The following is a 20,796-nucleotide window of genomic DNA, read 5'->3' as shown; positions in this document are numbered from 1 at the left end:
ACCCCATCGTTAGGTGGGATATCGTATATTGGGGTACTTTTAACATGTATTTCAATGTGGACCGTTTACCAGCCTTAGGTTTCCCCCAAAACCAAATCCAAAACCCACCCAGATGAGCCCAAAAAACAGGTTTAAAGGCAATCTAAATGGCCTAACAACTGTCAAGGAAGCAAACCTGTAAATAACTCACTGAAAGCAACAAATAAAACCTGAAAATCATAAGGAATAGGTTAGAGAATTTCAAACACCTCTCATCGCTTACTTCTTGTAAGTCCATGTCCAGTCCTGGTTATCATCTTTGCTATCCCTCCCCCATGGCTAGGAGACATGTGGTGCTCCCCAACACTCAGTCCTCCTCCTCAAAGCCCTCAAACGCTCTCTTCAGGGGAGGGTCAGAGGGGGTTGGCGATGGGGTGCGATGTGATGACTCAGGCAGAGGCAATGGAGTGCAATGCGATGACTCAGGCGGAGGCAATGGGGTGTGATGCGCTGGCTCAAGTGGTGTCGATGAGGTGCGTTGCGATGGCTCTGGGGGCGGCAATGGAATGCGATGTGACCATAGAGGAGGTGGTGTGGGAGACAGCTGCGATGTCCGGTGAGGTGGCAAGGGAGACCGTTGCGATGAATGATGAGGTAGCGATGGAGTCAGTTGTGGTGGCTCTCGTCATGGCAAGGGCGACAGAGACAGTGGCTGAAGTGGTGTGGGAGATGGAGGGTGGGACAAGGAAGGCAGTGATGGAGTGGCAGAGTACTTTAATGGAGACACAGGAGACGGCGATTGGCTGGAGGTTAGGTCCAGCACAACGGACCAAGCACGTCCTCGGCGGGAGGTGTCCCTCGGTGTTTCTGTGCTGGTTGCAGGTTGGGATGATACTCTGCTGGTTGAAGGCTGGGAAGATGCTCTGCTCGTTGAGGGCTGGAGAGATCCTGTACAACTTGCTGGCCTGTTGGGGGCCCTGCTTAAAGGAGGCTGTGATTGTTGTCTGCTTGGCCACCCTCTTCTCCTCCAGCATCATTCTGTACACTTTCATACTCTCCTTGAGCCGATTAGCTGTGTCCCTGGTTCTTCCTGGGAGGGGTTTGTGTGTTTTCATAAGGTCTATAATCTCGTCCAGCTTAGTTTGCATCTCCTTCAGGATCTTGATGTTGAGAGCTTGGACCTCAGGCACAACCTCCTCCTCCTCTGCCTCCTGGTGCGCCCACTTGATCTCCATATTGAGGAGCTCCTTATTTCTGAGCTCTTCCTTGTGGCTCTTGAGAGCCTCCTGCACATCATCCTTGTTGACCTCCCCGAAGCCCGCCTTGTGCAACAATGCAACAATGCCCTGCCACACATGCTGGACAGGCGGAGGTTGCACGCCCTTGGGGAAACCAGTGAAGAAGCGCACACACTCTGACCACAGCTTCCGCCACGCACCATTCATCGTCGCCTGGCTCACTCCGTCCCATGCGTCTGTTATATTCACCAGGGCATGACGTATGTTGTACCCTCTCCAGAACTGCTGTACAGTTGTTCTGTTGTTACTGTAGCATGCCCTTACCAACTGCTTCATCGTGCGGCGGAGGTAGTAGGCCTTAAAGGCAGTGATCACCCCTTGGTCCATTGGCAGCAACAAAGATGTGGTTTTGGGTGGTAGGAACACCACCTCAATATTGCTGGCCCATTCCTTCATTGCGGGTGGGCGGCTAGGTGCGTTATCCACCACCAGTAGAAATCTGTTCGCCAGATTTTCACGAGACGCATACCTCTTCAGCACACGAGAGAGGTACGAGTGAAGCTGTGATGAACAGATATCTGAAATCAACCAAGCCTTCTTGTTCGACTTCCAGATAACCCCAAGGTTCTCTTTAACATACCCAACCAGAGCCCTGGGGTTTTCCGAGTGGTAGACTAGGAGTGGCTTCAATTTGAGGTCGCCCTCGGTGTTGTCCCCCAGCAGCAGTGTCAGCAGGTCCTTCGAAGGCTTGAATCCTGCCATAGACCTTTCCTGTGTTGCAAGATATGTCTTGGAGGACATTCTCTTTCAAAAGAGCCCAGTCTTGTCAAATTAACACCTGCTTCACACTATAGGCACCCTCCGCGATGATGCGTTTCAGCTCATCAGGAAACGCTGCCGCCGCCGCCACCTTATCTGCACTCGCCGCCTCACTGTACATCTTCACATGGTGGAGATTTGCCCGCCTTTTAAACCGGTCAAACCACCCATGGATAGCCTTAAAGGTCTCACTTTCATCAAGCCCACTCCTTACCTTGAGCTTGTCCCAGAGCGAGAGAGCGTTAGTGCAAATAATAGCCTGGCTCGTGGGTCCCTTGCGTCGGTTCTGATCTTCGACCCACGTGTTGAGCATCCGCTTCAGCTCCCCCATCGCAGGCTCTTGCTGGCAGGTGATACGGGAGACAGATAAGGTTGCAACCTCCCCAGCAGCAGCCTTAACCCTGAAACAGGACACCTAGTTGCACCTATACACCATTAGGACACCTGGGTCTCACAGACCCACCAAATAGAAAAAATAAAAAAGAATACTTGTGTTTTATTTACTGAAACTTTGACCAATCTACAACCTTTTTGGTTCAATTTACTATGCAATAATGAATATACAATTAAAAGTAACATATTTAAAGCATTTTTGGCAAATTTTTGAAAGAAATCTGTACCACTTCTGTTTACATGGACCCCATAAGAAAAGAAACGACACAATGATGCTCACACTGCTGTCAAAGCTAGTGGCATGAAGGGTCTTCGTGGTGTGGAGAGGGCAATTCACAGGGTGAAAAAATTTGCATCACACAACAGTAAATTTCAGCCCCCCATATCCAGGACACCTGGGTCTCACAGACCCGACCACGATTTTAGTGTGTTATACACCAAAGCAGAAGGAGACCTGGAAAACCACACAGCCACCTTTAGCATGGGCATCCAAACTTAGGAAGCTATTGGGAAGGACAGGGGTCCTTGGCATATAGTAGTTGCTGAACCAGTAAGTGGCAAAAAGTGGCCTGGTCTCACAGACCCAGGTGTACTGTTTAAGGGTTGGCCTCCTCCTTCTTGATGATGGTGGGGAGAGTTGACTGGGCCAGGTGGAGAGCCGAAGCGATAGAGCACCTCGCACCTTCACCTTTGTTGAGCCGCTTAAGGATGTCCAATTTCACCTCTAGTGACACAGTCTTTCGGACCCGTTTCGCGGGAACATCACCTGCACCACCACTAGCAGGACACTTACCACCACAATTAGGGCCTCCACTAGCACCATCACTAGCCCCACCACGTGCAGCTCCCTTACCAGACATTATCTCACTTATTTGGGCCCAAAAACACAATGTTTCACTCCACACACGTTTAGTATCACTGCTCTACTCATGGCACTGCTCAAACACAGTTACAATGCGCTATGATAGCAAGTTGCGTAATGCTGGTGGTGCAATACGATACGTGGCGGGCGAGCTTAAGGGAGATCCTCACTCTGAGATACTGGTAAGAGGCGAGCGATATGGGTGAGCGCGGGGTGAATGAAGGGTATGGGGCCTGCATGAGTGTTTCTGCGCATCTTGGCAGGCGGGCAGGCTCAACTGGCCGCAGGAACGTGCTCGATTCAAAATTTCGGCCCGACGTCTGCGGGCACGACATCAGAGTGCCCATCGTTAAACCGGGGCCCACCCATTGGGTATCGGGGCCTGGTGCAATTTGTACCCCCATCACTAAGCCGAGGTATCGCATCTAGGGGTATCGTATATCAGGGCATTACTGTATTTAACAGTTTAGTGCCCCTTGAATCTTCACTGCTTCCCGAGTCCCATTCCTCCCAGTTCACCTCTTTACAATTAAAATCCTTATCAGAATTATGTTGTTGCTTTTCTCAATCGCTTTCTTTAGATGGCTAACCATGCCTGACATCATCTCCTGGTGTTCATCGTCCTTTCATTCCCTTGTCTTAGGGGGAATGTATACCACTGCGATGTCTCTCTTGCCATTCTCTCCAGTTTCTAGTTTCATATTTATCACTTCTGCCTTATCCAATCCCAGTTCCACATTTCCACATTGATATTGTTCTTCGCTGCTATCATCATTCCTCGTCCCGTTTTTTCTTCTCTGTCTCTTCTCCACAGTTTGTATTTGCCATCTCCCATATGGATATCAATATCCTCTCTTAACTTGGTCTATATAAAGCACATAATATCTGGTTCATGTACCTTTAAGTAATCGTTGATTTCTAACCTCGCCGATATTAGACCATCAACATTAGTATATGCCACTTTCCAACTTTTTTTTTGCTGTTCTTTATTCCATCTTCTCTCCCTCCCTCCAACGGTACCACTTCCTCAATTTCTGATCCATAACTCTCCAATAGAATATTGTGTTCTCTTCCTCCGTTCTCTGTTCATTTTTTGCCATTGCTTCCTTTACTAGCTTCCTTATCTTAGCTCTTTCTTCCTCATTTGCATCTCTCCTTATCCACTCATTCTTGAGCTCTTCCTTTTCTGATAATTTCCATGTTCTGTTGATAATTTCATTTACCATTGCCTGAGACTTAAACTTTAAGTGGCCTTGCCCCTTCCTTGTACTTTCCTAGTCTAAACACTTCCTCAATCTCCTCTTGAGCTTCTTTGTTACCCTCCACAACTACTGATACTATCTCTCTTGTCTTATTCTGTTCTTCTTTTTCCCTTTCTGACCTTACAGTCTTTCGTTTTTCTTTTAGTCTTGAAATTATCGTGCATTTTTTCTTGTCTGCTACATCCCTGACTCAAGATTCTCTACTTCTTAGAACCCTAACCATTTCTTTTTCCACCTTTTCCCAGCTTTGTTGCTCTGTAATCTCTTTCAAATTTATATTTCCTTCTTCCTGAATTTTCTTCCGTGTGTGTGTGTGTGTGTGTGTGTGTGTGTGTGTGTGTGTGTGTGTGTGTGTGTGTGTGTGTGTGTGTCCCTTCCTCTGGAACCCTGTTTATCCAGAAAATGTTAATGTGAACTGACTTTCCCCTGTTTAGTTTGGATTGACTGGGTTTTGCAATATGAGTGAGAAAACTTTAGTTGACTCATCATGAATCACACGTGTGCAATATGACCATTACCCTAGCAGGTTGATGTTTGAATAATTGTTTTAAAAACATGGGTAGTTGTAAAATCCAGCACCCTTAATGGTGTGTCTATGGTGTGTCTGTATATATTTTTCACTAACCTCATAAGGATAGTGGGGATTCTATGAAAAATTTATTTTGGCTACTGTTTGAGTTCTCTTCAGCTAAGGGAAGCACTCTTCAGACAGTTATGGCTGATTTTGTTGGTTATCATCCAGGGAACTATGAATGATTGATGTAGAATTTGATTACTACTGTACATGCAGATTATGCAGTACAGGTATTGCCACTTGATTCCTTCTGTTACTCAATTACATTTGTTCAAGAAAAGTAGCTCCAAATAGATTATTAAATATTTCACAGTTAGAGGTGCCCCCTCTCATTCGTTTAATTTCATATCGTTTTTAAAGGCTCCAACATGGTTGCATGCATCAGCCTTGATCACCTAATAGTGGTCCATGCTGCTCGATCTCAGGCACCCTCCATGTTCAGTCTCCTATCCCTAAGGTCACATTCTTATGACCACTTCTCAGGTCTTTTTCAGTTTGCCTCTTGCAGCCCTACCCCCAGTGTTCTCACTTTTTGCACCCAGTTTCATTCCCCATCCATTCCGCATACCTAAACGGTCTCAATCTACATCTCATCACAACACCAGTACACTCCAATCCCATCCTTCCTCTTAACTCTTCCATCGGAAACCTAGCCCCTCGGCCTTGCATTCAAGGATGCACTGCATGCCCACCCAGTCATTGTCATTTCTGTATGTTTGAGCCTGCAAATATCCTCTTCCTTTACTGTCCAGGTCTCACTACCATATAGCATTACACTCCTGATACATGCTGCATAAAAAGATCCCTTAGCATGGAAGGAGAGCCATCGCAGTGTCAGGAAAGGCAACCGCTCCCTGAACTTCTTCCAGTCACTCTTCACTCTAGCCACAGCCTCCAGCACATGTTTCTCAAATAACAAAACTCTTCCACACACTCGAGAGACTCGCCACATGATCAGTCCTTTCACACCTAACAATCTCCACATGCTCTCCCTGACACACTATACACACGAAATCAGCATTATCACGCAGTCTACCTTTAATGCCACTACACATCTCTTATGCACTCTATCTATCTATCTATTGCCAGACGCCTCAATCCCGTTTGGGGTGGCCACAAACAAATCGCCTCCAAGTCGCCCTGTCCCCCGCCATTTCACTACCCTGCTCCCAACTCACACCCCCCTCTCTCATATACCTCTCCACCCCATCCCTCCATCTCATCCTCGGTCTCCCCCTCCCTCTTCCACCCTCCACCTCACTCATATACACTCTCTTCGTCAGTCTTTCACCCTCCATCCTCTCCACATGGCCAAACCACCTCAGTGTGTTCCTCACAACGCTTCCTATCACATCCACATCAACACCACAACGCTCCTTTATATCCTCATTCGTCAGCCTGTCTCTCCACGTGACTCCACAAGCTCCTCTTAAATAACTCATTTCCACTGCTCTCACTCTTGACTTGTGTCCTTCCAACAACGTCCAAGCTTCACTTCCGTACGTTAGAGTTGGTATCACAATACTGTCATGTAGTAACTTTTTTACTTCCATGCTCACTTCCCTGTTTCTTATCACTGCTTTCAAGGAACCAGCAACCTTTCTTCCCTGCTGTACCCTTTCAAGCACTTCACCCTCCAAACCTCCATCCTTACTCATCACACTACCCAAATACTTAAACGTACTCACATTTTCCAATTCCTCACCATCCAACCTCGCTATACATTCACTGACTTCACCTCTCTCAAAGACCATCACTTTACTCTTCCCTACATTCACCTTTAGGTTCCGTTTCTTACACACTCTCTCAAACTCATCCACCAAGCCTTGCAGCTCCCCTTCATCTTCACTCAACAACACAGTATCATCTGCAAACAACAGTACAGGGAGTTTCCAAACACTATCCTCTCTCACCAGGGCCACTCCAACATCCACTACCCTACCTTGTACCTCTTTTATTACCCCATCCATGTACAGATTGAACAACCATGGAGACATGACACATCCCTGTTTCAAACCAACTTTCAAAGAGAAAAATTCACTTAGTTCACCATCCACACGCACTGCAGCCTTAGCACCATCATACATACTCTTCACAGCATTCAACAACTTCCCATCTACTCCATATATTCTTAACACTTTCCACAATCCTTGTCTATCCACCCTGTCATATGCTTTCTCCAAATCCATGAAAGCCGCATACAACTTCTTTCCCTTCTCTAGAAACTTTTCCACTAAAGATCTAAGAATGGAATTACTTCCCACACCCATGTGGCAAACTGCACCTGACCACTCTCCCTCTTCTTTGACAGTACAGTAATCCCTCGCTATCCGATGCACTCTGTATACGATATTTCGCGTATACGATCGATTATCTTTAGTACTCTTGGCTCTCTATACGATTGCTCTGGCTCACACTTACGATCGCACGAGTGCGGTCAGTCCAGCTCTCCTCAGCGCAAGTCGATAGGCATTTGTTTGGAATTGCGATCGCCGTGCCAAGGATGATGGTGCGGCCACCCATCAAAGCCAGCTTGGGCTACAAGTAGCGAATTGGGCTACTTTTGGAAGCCCTGCACTACTAAATTTTTAATTTAGCTACTTGCAACTTTTTGGGCTACTTTAAAAGTAAGTTGGGCTAACTGGGGATACAAATGAGACGAAAGTCAAAGGTTTATTAGTGATTATATATCATTTAAAATATAGCCTAATATAATTACCTTTTGAAGACAAAAAGATAATGAATTATAATTTATCATGTCATCCCTCTTTAAATTTCTCGCACTCTTGCATTAATCCCTGATTGGCTATTTAATTCAAAATGAACGTGTGAGATTACCACCCCAGTCAGTCGTGTTTTCTTCATCCACGACTCGTGGATGCAGAAGCAGACCTTGATAATCTTCAGCTGCGAAGACATGGTCGTGGAGACTTACATTTAAATATGTACTTATAATGAGGTGCAAGAAAACACTTTCCTTTAGTTCCTAAAATACTTTCGTTAAAAGTTGAAAAAATGACTAAGTCCAACAGTAAGAGTTATGTTTTGTGAAGAAGAAAACAGCTTAGTTCCGCAAATGTAAAGAATGACATAATTTAAAGAAAAGAGAAGTAAATTTAGTTAATGCAGTAAGGAGTTCTGTGTTAATTAACTTTAGGCTTACTGTATATCACTTTGAACAACCTTACAGGAGCATTAATGGAGCAGCATTCAACTGGTAAGTTGTGCACAATTAAATTATTTGCGTCTGTATGTATATACTCATGGAGAGAGAGAAAGAGAGATACTGTAGATATATTGATAGATATGTATATATACTGTACATAATTATGTTGGGCTACTTTATACCGAAATTCACTACTTCTGAGGCCTGTTACCACTACTTTTGGTCACAAAAATCTGGCGACCCTGGCTCAGCCTAGTCTTTCCCATGCCCCTGTTTGATTCACTAGCTTTGTATTCCTGTGCATTAGCGACGTGATTTTCGCTATTATTTCTTGCCTAACCTCAAGTATATGTTCCGTGATGTCTTCCAAGCGGCCTGCAAACTCTAGTGCCTCTGATCGCAAGCCTAAGAGAGCCAGGAATAGCTTAAATTTGGAGTCCAAGCTCAACATCATTAGGCGTCATGAGGAAGGCGAAGGGGTAAATTCCATTGCTCATGCTCTTGGTCTGGCCCAGTCTGTGGTATCAACAGTGATTAAGAATGCTGCCAACGTTAAGAAGGCAGGTGAAACGAGCTTGTCAAACCTTCCGTCAATTGTTTAGTGTTTTGGGTGAAGAGGGAGTGAGGAGCGAGTGTTTACGGTGCCGGGACGAGTTTGTGTGACACGTAAGTTTTATAAGTCAGTGTTTATGAAAATGTTTCAGATTCTAAATTGGACATGTGTTTTTCATTGCTTTGTGATTGTTATTAAAGTAGAGCACATAAAACATCTTTTATTTATAGCCTCCCTTGTCAAACTTTCTGTCGATTGTTTAGTGTTTTGGATGAAGAGGAAGTGAGGAATGAGTGTTTATGATGCCGGGACGAGTTTGTGTGACACGTAAGTACAGCACATAAAACATCTTTTATTTATAAAATATGTGGTTCAGTATAGTTTAAGGGCACATAAATATGAGTCTAGGAACGCATCCCTATTTTTCCCATTAAACCATAAGTTCAGTATACGATTGCTCGATTTACGATTGCCTAGTCAGGAACGTAACCCAATCGGATAGCGAGGGAGACCTGTACTGCCACCAACCCTACGTACCATCATGATTGTTTTATCTGCATGTACTCTCTAGCCCTTGTGCCCCACACCATATCTCCACTTTCTGAATCTTTCCTCTTCCTCCCTTTCATTCTCTGCAATCAACACCAAATCATCAGCATACAACATCTCCCATGGGAGTCCATTTCTGAAGTCATGTGAGAGGTCTGCAAGCACCATGACAGACAAGAGGCTTAAGACTGACCCCTGATGCACACCAGCATTTACAGAAAACGCTTCACTCAAAAACCCATTTACTCTCACCTGGATGCATGCACCCACATGCTTGCTGTTCAGAAAGCATCCAACCTTAGCCTCATTTAAAAAAAAAAAAAAAAAAAAAAAAAAAAAAAGCTAACCTGTTGAACTAGGACACTTAATCCCCCTCTAAGTAGGCCCCTCTGACTTGACACACGTAGCCCAGCATTCTTTCCACAGTTAGAAACATTTTTCAAAGTCAGTTTTCGGTATCTCCTGCAGTACTTCATCGCATTCGTCATGATCTCTTCACTCAGATGAATGTTGCTCAAAACTTTCTGGAGTGTGCAAATCTCAATCCAGACTTTCTGAAGACTGTTATCAGTGGAGATGAGACTTGGGTGTACAGGTACGACCTAGAAACCAAAGCAGTACAGGTACGACCTAGAAACCAAAGCAGTACAGGTATGACCTAGAAACCAAAGCAGTCTCACAGTGGAAGTCGCCTCGGCCAAAAAAAGAATGACAGGTCCGCAACAAAGTGAAATACTCTGGTACGTTGACAGTTTTTTCAACTACTGTGGTATTGTGCATCACAAATATGCACCCAGAGGTCACTGTCAACAAACATTACCACCTCCACATTATCCGTCGCAGTTTGCCGTAAGAGGCGAGACTTTTGGAAAGCGGCAAGTTGTAAGCTGCACCATGACTATGCCCCTGCTCATTCTTCTCAACTGATTCAGGAATTTTTGGCAAAGCACAACATCTCACAGGTGCAGCAGGCTTCCTACTCACCAGTCTCTGTGCGACTCTTGGTTATTCTCCAAGCAAAGAACTCCTCTTAAAGGGTTCACGATTTGAAACCAGAGAAGAGATCATGATGAATGTGACAAAGCACCTGCAGGAGATACCAATAACTGACTTTGAAGAATGTTCCAGGCAGTGGAAAGGCTGGGCTACATGTGTGAAGTCAGAAGGGGCCTACCTTGAGGGGGATTAGTGTCCTAGCTTAGCAGGTTAGCTATTTATTTCTTTAGAACCTAAAGTCAGATACTTTCTGAACAGTCCTTGTTCTTGTACTTAGTCATAACCACTCTTACCAGCCACTTCTTGATCCCAAGCTTTCTCATTGTCCACTGCACCACCTATCTAGGGACTTTTTCAAAGGCCTTCTCCAAGTCAATAATAAAGTACTAATCTCTTTTCTTTCCTATACATTTTTCCTGAAGCAGTTGAATAATGAATGTGGCATCAGTTGTCCCTTTGCCTGGCTTTAACCCAAACTGCATCTCAAGTATTTACTCTTTCTTATTATACCTTCTAGAACTCTTTCCGTTACTGTACCTTCATTATCTGATCCAGAAGTTGTAGGCCTCTATAATTTCCTCATTCCAGGGCATCACCCTTTGTACACATTTACAGTCACACTCTTCAGCTAATCATCTGAAACAGTGCGCCCATATATAATCGTATTGGTAAAAATAAATACGGTACTGTTGCTTTTGCTTTGAGTGTTTCAGAAGATGACAACACACAAGTTCACTATGGAATCTGATTGTCATTTCTCAGTGAAACAGTTAGCTTAACCCCCGGATTAGGGTAGGGAAAAAGGCATCACCATTGACCTGGTAGCCAAATACTGTAGTTGGCATTACTAGTTATGAAGCTGCCAACCTATTAGTTCCAAGGTTCAAATTTTGGTGTAGTCAGCTGGTGCCAGTCGTTTCAGGCATCCAGATCCCCTTTATGGGTTGTTAGGTAAAATGAGTACAGTACTTAAGGAAACACCTAGGAGAGTTACTGTACTAGCTAACCTAGATGATACAATAGCATTGTATCTTTGGATAGTGGTTGAATAACACACCACAGGCTCAGATTAAGCTTTGGAGTTGAGCATCATGGCTTAGTATCACATGGCACATCTATACCTAACCTGTATTCTTATTACTCCTCAGGGTCGGGCAATGTTAAGAAAATAATTGAGATTAACCCCTACCTCTTGGGTACTATGGCGGGAGGAGCTGCTGACTGCACCTACTGGGAGCGTGTCTTGGCCAAGGAATGCCGCCTCTACCAGCTTAGGTAAGGATACTGTATATCATCAGTATTATCATCGTCTTGACCCTTTTCCCATACAAATGGATGAGATAGGATCCAGAAACATAGAAGTAGAAAGTACAAAAGTGGGAGGACTATCAACAACATACTAATTTTATTGGGCGTTACAGCTATGCACACACCGCTCAGTCCAAGAGCTGTAACCAAACTGATTTGCCAGACTGATTTATCATGAATTTCAGCATTTTTATCAATACCAAACTGATACTGATGCAGCCATTCCCTGCTATATGATCCATCGCTAAATGGTACCACACCTTAGTGATGTGAAAATATTAACACCCTTCCCCGCCTGTCAATGGCCAGTCCCCGGTTATTTGATGGGTTTGGTTTGTTTTTAATCGAGTTCGATGATATTTTAGACTTCAGTTTTGTGTTTAGGTTGATTTATAAACTGTTTCTAGACTTAGATTAATGTGCTGTAGTCATAGGTTGGGTGAACACTGTCATTTTTGGGTACAGTTTACTAAGTTTGATTTTTTCCAGACTTATTTTTGATGATTTTCAGATTTATATTTTCGGTTTAGGTGAGTTATAAACTGCTTGTAGGCATAGTTTACCTTGTTTTAAAGCTATGTAGGGATTCAGGTGAGCTAGAGACATGTTTTTGGACTCATTTGGGTGGGTTTTGGTCTTGGTTGGGGGGCGGCAATCTCAAGACTCCCAGACGCATGTCTATACTTTCTGTGTTATAACATCCCTGTTTAACGATACCGCAGCTCAACGATTGGTTTTCCCTAATGCATCATATCCTTATAGCGAGGATTTGGCAAATCAGACATATAAAGACAGCTAGTACACCCAGTTTTACAGGATTTTTATTACTGTCTAGCCTATCAGTGTGTGTTGATGTTCATTATTTACATATTGTATACAGTAATCCATCGATTATCCGATGTCATAGAGCTAAAGGCACGTCCGGGTAATGGCTTTGTTCGGATGATGGACTTCTCCCCTGGCCCCCCTTCATACATAACCTTACTTTGAAAGCCAGTGTAAAAAGCCACTTCAGTACATTACACAACACTTGTTCCTGTTATTTAACGCTACTCTGTCTGGTCAAGCAGACCTCTAAACCACAGCCAAGCAATTACCATGGTCAAGCAGACCCATCAACCACAGGGAAGCAATCACCGCTGCAGGTCCATACCCTGTAGTGACATGAAAACATGAAAAAACTGGCTACACAAAACAAATGCAGTGGGCACACAAAACATAATGGTAAAATGGAATAAAATCATGGTAAAATAGAATAAAATCATGGTACAATATAGTAAGCTAGAATAAAATCAACATGAACACTCACAATTCAAACCATCCCGCATCAGTCCTACCCAGGAGCTCACGCTTCCAAAGAGTCAGCACTACACTCTGCCTTTTCCCTGGCGAAAGGGCCATCTTCACACACCCTGGCTGGAGCAAGTAGGGAACAACCACAAAAACCACCACATGCACCACCATGGACAACTGTCTGAGAGGAGCTGCTTACTACACTGTCACTGGGTGGGAACTGGTAACAACCAAGGGAGTCTCTGGCAGACGCTGGGTGAACTACCCAACCAGACAGGGCAGCACCACCAGGCTATTCCTGCCTGGCCAGGCATGAAAATGTTTGTGCAGCCAAAATTTCCACGTGGATGCATGCATTTTGTTTGGATACTATGAAAAAATGTATGTATAATGGTTTCAACAGCCAGATCACGGTGTTGGGTATTGGAGTGTCCGGGCATTGGTCATTCGGATAAGCGAGAGATTACTGTACTGTATTCTAATGAATGGAGTATTACTGCATACCTGGTACCATCCCTCTCTCCAGGATCGTCACTACCCTCTGAACCATTCCCATCGTCAGGGGGAAACATTGGGCGCACAGTGGAGGACTCACGTGATCCACCCTCCTCGTGCGACGCATAAATATTGACACTCATCATGACGTGGTCACTTTCCTCAGGGAAAGAGTCACTTTCCCCACTCACAATTGGTGGTAATGTCACCTCAGGCTCTCTCCCTATTGCACTGTCATGAAGACCTTTTCTTTTCTGGCCTTTAGACTTCATTGGTGTTGAAGTTGGTGGCTGCAGGCACTCAGCCGAGGACCCGGACTCGGGGAAAGCTTTTTGTGTAGGTCTGTCCATTATGGAGGTAGGCAGGTAACTGGAGCATGATTCGGATGCATGCAGGAGGGTTGCCAGTGGCTGCATGTGGTGGAAATAACCTGCAGAACATTCAGACAATGCTGTGAAACACTAGATCTTGTATACACATGGGCCTGATGGAGTCCCTCCTGCTGTCCTTGAGAACTGTGCGTCTGTGCTTATGCCCTGTCTAGTAAACTCTTTCTCCTGTATCTGTCAACTTGTTCCTCTCCTTCTTGCCGGAAATTTGCTCTCATTCAGCCAGTCCCAAAGAAGGGTGATCATTCCCATCCTTCTAACTAGCATCCCATTGCTTTAACATCCTTTGTCTCAAAAGTTTATGAGCCATGTCTTAATAGAAAAATTTTAGAGTATCTTTCCTATCACAACCTTCTTTTTGATCGTCAGTATGGGTTCCGTCAGGGACATTCCACTGGCGATCTTCTCATCTAGCTTTCAGACTTCTGGTCATCCTCCTTTTGGGACTTTGGCAAAAGCTTTGCCATTGCACTTGACATCTCAAAGGCTTTCGATCGAGTCTGGCATAAACCTTTAATTTCCAAACTGCCCTCTTAAGGTTTCTATCCATCTATCTGTGCCTTCATCTATAGCTTCCTTTCCGGTTGTTCTATATCCGCTGTTGTAGACAGCCATCGTTCTTCTCCTAGGTCTATCAACAGTGGTGTTCCTCAGGGCTCTGCCCTATCACCAGCCCTTCCTTTTATTCATCAGTGACCTTCTAAGCTGTACATCTAACCCTGTCCACTTGTACGCTGATGACTCCACCCTTCATCCTTCCATTCGGTTCCTGTAACGTCCATCTCAGCAATTACTTCAGGAAACGAGGGATGAGGCTGTGGCACACCGAATGTCTGACTTGGCTCATATCTCTGACTGGAGTAAAAATGATCTTGTTTTTAAAGCATGAAAGACTCAGTTCTTATACCTATCAACCCAACAAAATCTTCCACAGGAGTACCCAGTAATGTTTACTGTAATAATATCCAGCTTAATCCTGCATCATCCGTCAGCATGCTTGGGGTTTCATTCACTTGGGACTTATCTGGAAAGATCATATTACATCCCTGTAAAATCTGATTCCAAGAGGTTGGGTGTGCTGAGCCGACTCCGTACCTTCTTTACCCCTGCACAGTTGTTGACTTTATACACGGGTTTTAGTCACCCCTGTGTAGAGTACAACTCTCGTGTGGGAAGGCTCCCCACATACACCTCTTCTCAATAGGGTGGAGTCAAAGGCTTTTTATCTCATTAACTCTCCTCCTGTTACTGGCTTCCTTCAACCTCTTTGCCGCACTGTTGCATCTTTATCTCTTTTCTGTTGCTACTCCCATGGTCATTGCTCATCTGAACTGTCTGCTTGCATCCCTCCACCTCTACGGCGGGCACGTAGCACCCATATAGCAACAAACTCTCTTCCCTTTTCTGTCCAGCTCTTTAATGCAAGAGTTAACCGTTACTCCCAGTCCTTCGTTTATGCAACAGGCCAACTCTGGAACTGTCTCCCTCTGTATTTCCCACTTCCTATGATTTCCAGTCTTTCAAACAGTGTGTCCAGGCATCTTGAAATGATCAGATCTAGAATTTGGCTCTCACTTCTATTGTTTTTGTTTTTTTCTTGGATGGAGGGGTTTGTGGGCTCCTGCTCTTTGGTTCCTTCTTCCTAGCAGTAAAAAAAAAAATAAAGCTACCCGGACGTCCCCACGTCGTCACGTATACATAACCTCCCACCACCTTGGGTTAAAGTGTCAGAACTTCGAAAGTGCCATTCCTATACCTTTGTCTTTTCATCTAAACCAGTCTGGCCTTACTGGCTGAGGCATATAGATGCAGAGCATTAAATGGCCCGAGAAGGCTGCCACTCTTATTTTAGGACGATACAGTTAGGTTCAAATGTAGTCAGTAACTGTTGAAGAACTATCCATATTGAAAATTTAAAATACTAGTATCAGAAATTTGTTTATTTTTGTGAAGGTAATACTGGCAATAATGTGATGTGATATATGGATACTGAAAGATGTCAGATGTTGGATTGCTCATTATGATTACTGTCACAATCATCCTTATAATTTCCCCCACCTTAGAATGATATGAGGTCCAAATATCAAGGAAAAAAAAAGCATGAAAGGGAGACAGCTATCAGCATTGCACCCATTGAAGTGAGTCAGATTCTCAGTCACACTAGTTAAGTCCCCAGAAATGTAGGCATCACTTCACGGGCATAACCATCTACAAATTGTGTTTTTCTTGACAGTTGTGCATCATGTAGATGGAGTTTTTCAGTCAACTATAATACACCCCAAAATCCGATTTATTATAAATTTCCCGGTATATGTAATTATATTGTCATTGGAAAATTTCGTAGAAAGCACCTGGCACACGCAAGGTGACCATCGCTTGTCTCAGGCAAGATGGCGGCCCCAGCTTACAGAGCATTGTTTTGGTTCAGTTGCTGTCCTGCCACCCCTTCAAAGCCCTGCCTTTTCCACTCGTTCACGTGTGCCCCCCAGCTATCGTCACCTCTCAGCCAAGCATCGTGCTATTGTAGGCCTGTACATCATGTAGCACCAGGCCAATGTTGCGCAAGTGTGTTTGTTGTGTTGCTGCAATGATTTACTGTACGTGAGTAACGCTGCCTGTATTGGTGTGATGTTTTAGTCTTGGAGACAACTTGGTCCGACACAGGAAGTAATTAAGGTGGGTTGTCATTTTTGTTTTAGGCTTGGGTAGGTGACTTTGGGAAGTTGAGTTGACGTAACGCCCCTTTTATAATGTGTTTCAGTCTCGCGATTTATTATAAAATTGTTATACGTTATGGTATGACCTGACGTAGCCCCATCATAAAACAAGTAGTGACTGTAGATGAGAATGGCAGTGCTTTAGTGGACATTTGTGCCAGGAGGGGGTTGGCGATAGCCAATACCCTCTTCAGGCACAAAATGATCCACAGGTATACATGGCGAGTGATGAGAAGGGTGGATGATGAACTGAATGAAAGGAAGGCAATGATTGATTGTGTGTGTATGGATGAAAGGATGCGAAGATGTGTAATGGATGCAAGAACATGTAGAGGTTGGGGGAGTGGACTTTCTGACCACTACTTGGTGGTGGTGAGAATCAAGGTCCAAGTAAAATGGAGAAATAGAAGAAGGGAAGGACAAGAGGAAGGAGTAGATGCAAGGAGAGTGGAAAGGTTACAAGAGGATGAGAAAAGACAGAATACATGAGAGAAGTGGAGGAACGATTGGGTAAATATGAATTGGAGCAAATGGGGGACGTGGAAGGCATGTGCAAAATATTCACAGAAGAAATATGTGTGGCGTATGAGGTGGTGTGTGGGGTGAAGAGAAGACGAAAGGGAGTGCAAGGAACAGCATGGTGGAATGAAGAGGTGAGACAGGCTGTGGCACAAAAGAAAAAAGCATACTGTATAATGAATGGATGAGAAATAGGGACGTGGAAGAAGTTGAGAGACGGAAGAGAGAGTTATATGTACAAAGGAAGAGAGAGGTGAAAAGATTAGTAAGAGAGAGTAAGAAGAGAGTGGATGAGGAATTTGGAAGGAATTTGAGTGTGAAGTGGAGGAAATGTAAGAAAATGTTCTGGAAAGAGGTAAAGAAAGTCAGAAAGGGTGGCAATGAAGTTAGTAGGGGAGTGAAAGATAAAAATGGTAGATCACTAGTTAAGATGGGAGAAGAAGTGAGCAGATGGAGAGAACACTTTAATGAATTGTTGAACATAGAGAATGAAAGTAATGTGAGTATAAGTGGCTGGGGAATGACTGGGAGAAGGAGGGAGGTGAGAAGACAGGAAGAAATCAGTAGGATGGAAGTTGTGGAAGCAATGAAGATTCAAAATGGGAAAGCCCCTGGAATTGATGGAGTGTGTGGTGAAATGCTGAAGCATGTGCGAGAGATAGTAGTAGAATGGATGTGAATGATGTGCAGAGTGGCCTGGGAGAAAGGTAGAGTTCCAGAGGATTGGAGGTCAGGTATTATTACTGTATTCCCTTGCACAAAGGAAAAGGGGAAAAAGAAGTGTGTGGTAATCATAGGGGCATTTGTCTTCTTAGTGTAATAGGAAGAATATACAGTAGGATGCTTATTGACAGAGGTAGGGAAATAACAGAGGAATTAGTTGGAGAAGAACAGGGAGGCTTTAGGAAGGGAAGAGGTTGTGTAGATCAGATATTCATTCTTAGATCCTTAGTGGAAAAGTTTGTAGAGAAGGAAAAGAAGTTGTATGCGGCCTTCATGGATTTAGAGAAAGCATATGACGGTGGATAGACAAGGATTGTGGAAAGTATTAAGAATATATGGAGTAGATGGGAGGTTGTTGAATGCTGTGAAGAGTATGAGGGTGTTTGCACTGGGAGGTTGTTGAATGCTGTGAAGAGTATGAGAGTGTTAAGACTGCAGTGCATGTGGATAGTGAACTGAGTGAGTTTTTCAGTTTGAAGGTTGGGCTGAAACAGGGATGTGTCATATCTCCATGGTTGTTCAGTCTGTATATGGATGGGGCAGTGGATGTTGGAGTGGCCCTAATGAGAGAGGGCAGTGTTTGGAAACTCCCTGTACTGTTGTTTGCAGATGATACTATGTTGTTAAGTGAAGACGAAGGAGAGCTGCAAGGCTTGGTGGATGAGTTTGGGAAAGTGTGTAAGAAACAGAATCTGAAGTTGAATATAGGGAAGAGTAAAGTTATGGTTTTTGAGAGAAGTGAAGTCAGTGAATGTACAGTGAGGTTTGATGATGAGGAAATGGAAAATGTGAGTACGTTTAAGTACTTGTCTAGTGTGATGAATAAGGATGGAAGTTTGGAGGGTGAAGTGCTTGAAAGGGTACAACAATGAAGAAAGGTTGCTGGTTTCATGAAAGCAGTGATAAGAAACAGGGAAGTGAGCATGGAAATGAAAAAGTTATTACCGTACAATACAGTTTTGTGATACCAACTCTAACGTATGGAAGTGAAGCTTGGACGTTGTTGGAAGGACACAAGTCAAGAGTGAGAGCTGTGGAAATGAGTTATTTGAGAGGAGCATGTGGAGTCACATGGAGAGACAGACTGACAAATGAGGATGTGAAGGAGCATTGTGGTGTGGATGTGGATATGATAGGAAGCTTAGGAGAAACACACTGAGGTGTTTTGGCCATGTGGAGAGGATGGAGAGTGAGAGACTGATGAGGAGAGTGTATGTGAGTGAGGTGGAGGGGGAGAGAGGGAGGGGGAGGCCAAGGATGAGATGGAGGGATGGAGTGGAGAGGTATATGAGAGAGGGAGGTGTGAGCTGGGAGCAGGGCAGTGAAATGACGGGGGACAGGGTGACGTGGAGGCGATTTGTTTTTGGCCACCCCATATGGGATTAAGGCGTCAGGCAATAGATAGATAGATAGATAGATAAAGTGAAGGACTTGACATTACAGTACATAGATTTCATTAGTGACCTGATGAATGGGCATAAAGAATAGCATGGGGGTAGAGGTATGATGTGATGTGATGTGAATACATTTGCAGAATTAGGCACCCTACATTTTTGACGACAATGGGCATATTGATGTTGTTAGAATGCAAACTATTATTCACCTTAAATACAGTTTCCAGCGTTTTTGCTCCTTCCAGAAACCGAGAGCGCATCTCTGTGGCTGCTGCATCAAAGCTACTTGCCAACATGGTTTATCAGTACAAGGGTTATGGATTGTCCATGGGAGTCATGATTGCAGGGTGGGATCAGAAGGTATGTCATCCTTGCATAACGCTACCACTGTAAGCTGTTAAAATAATTACCGCACTTTGCGGCCTACTGTATAAGGTGCATTTTTTCCCTAAAAAATACACAGAAAAGTCACTGTGTATCTTCAGAGATGAGTGTCATGGGGTTAGACTGGCATTAGCTCTGGCTCTATTCAAAACAGCTACATGTACAGGTATCCTATAAACTGGCTATCATTGGTAGACTGTACAGTAAAAACAATTAAACTAAAACTGTTGATAAATTGTGAAAAATAAGATGTGCAGATTGGCATAGGAGGAAGGTAGAGTCCCTGGGGATTGGAAGTCAGGTATAATTATTCCCGTGTACAAAAGAAAAGAGGAAAAAGAAGTGTGTGGTAATCATAGGGGCAATTGTCTTCTTAGTGTAATAGGAAAAGTGTATGGTAGGATACTTACTGACAGAGTTAGGGAAAGAACAGAGGAATTAGTTGGAGAAGAACAGGGAGGCTTTAGGAAGGGAAGAGGTTGTGTAGATCAGATATTCATTCTTAGTGGAAAAGTTTGTAGAGAAGGGAAAGAAGTTGTATGTGGCCTTCACGGATTTAGAGAAAGCATATGACAGGGTGGATAGACAAGGATTGTGGAAAGTATTAAGAATATATGGAGTAGATGGGAAGTTGTTGAATACTGTGAAGAGTATGTATGATGGTGCTAAGGCTGCAGTGTGTGTGGATGGTGAACTGAGTGAATTTTTCTCATTGAAGCTTGGGTTGAAACAGGGATGTGTCATTTCTCCATGGTTGTTCAATCTGTACATGGATGAGGTAATAAAAGAGGTACAAGGTAGAATAGTGGATGTTGGAGTGGCCTTAGTGAGAGAGGGTAGTGTTTGGAAACTCCCTGTGCTGTTGTTTGCAGATGATACTGTGTTGTTGAGTGAAGACGAAGGGGAGCTGCAAGGCTTGGTGGATGAGTTTGGGAGAGTGTGTAAGAAACGGAATCTAAAGGTGAATGTAGGGAAGAGTAAAGTGATGGTCTTTGAGAGAGGTGAAGTCAGTGAATGTACAGTGAGGTTGGATGGTTAGTAATTGGAAAATGTGAGTACGTTTAAGTACTTGGGTAGTGTGATGAGTAAGGATGGAAGTTTGGAGGGTGAAGTGCTTGAAAGAGTACAACAAGGAAGAGAGGTTGTTGGTTCCTTGAAAGCAGTGATAAGAAACAGGGAAGTG

General features: G+C 44.1%; 1 protein-coding gene across 2 annotated transcripts in view; it reads left to right on the top strand.

Annotated features, from left to right (window-relative positions):
- Positions 1-20,796, top strand: part of LOC145415094 (proteasome subunit beta type-5-like) — a 130,161-nt gene that overhangs the window by 86,357 nt on the left and 23,008 nt on the right. For both annotated transcript variants that reach the window (XM_080284509.1, XM_080284508.1), the window contains exons 3-4: positions 11,540-11,666; positions 19,475-19,589. In XM_080284509.1, coding sequence (XP_080140635.1) covers positions 11,540-11,666; positions 19,475-19,589 — 242 coding nt within the window. The remainder of the gene's footprint in view (positions 1-11,539; positions 11,667-19,474; positions 19,590-20,796) is intronic.

This window comes from Coenobita brevimanus, chromosome 101, assembly GCF_032717465.1.
Source record: "Coenobita brevimanus isolate Jiangsu-jjx chromosome 101, ASM3271746v2, whole genome shotgun sequence".
NCBI classification, from domain to species: Eukaryota; Metazoa; Arthropoda; class Malacostraca; order Decapoda; family Coenobitidae; genus Coenobita; species Coenobita brevimanus.
The sequence above is the reverse complement of the archived record's forward strand: the minus strand, read 5'-3'. Positions and strand labels throughout refer to the sequence as shown.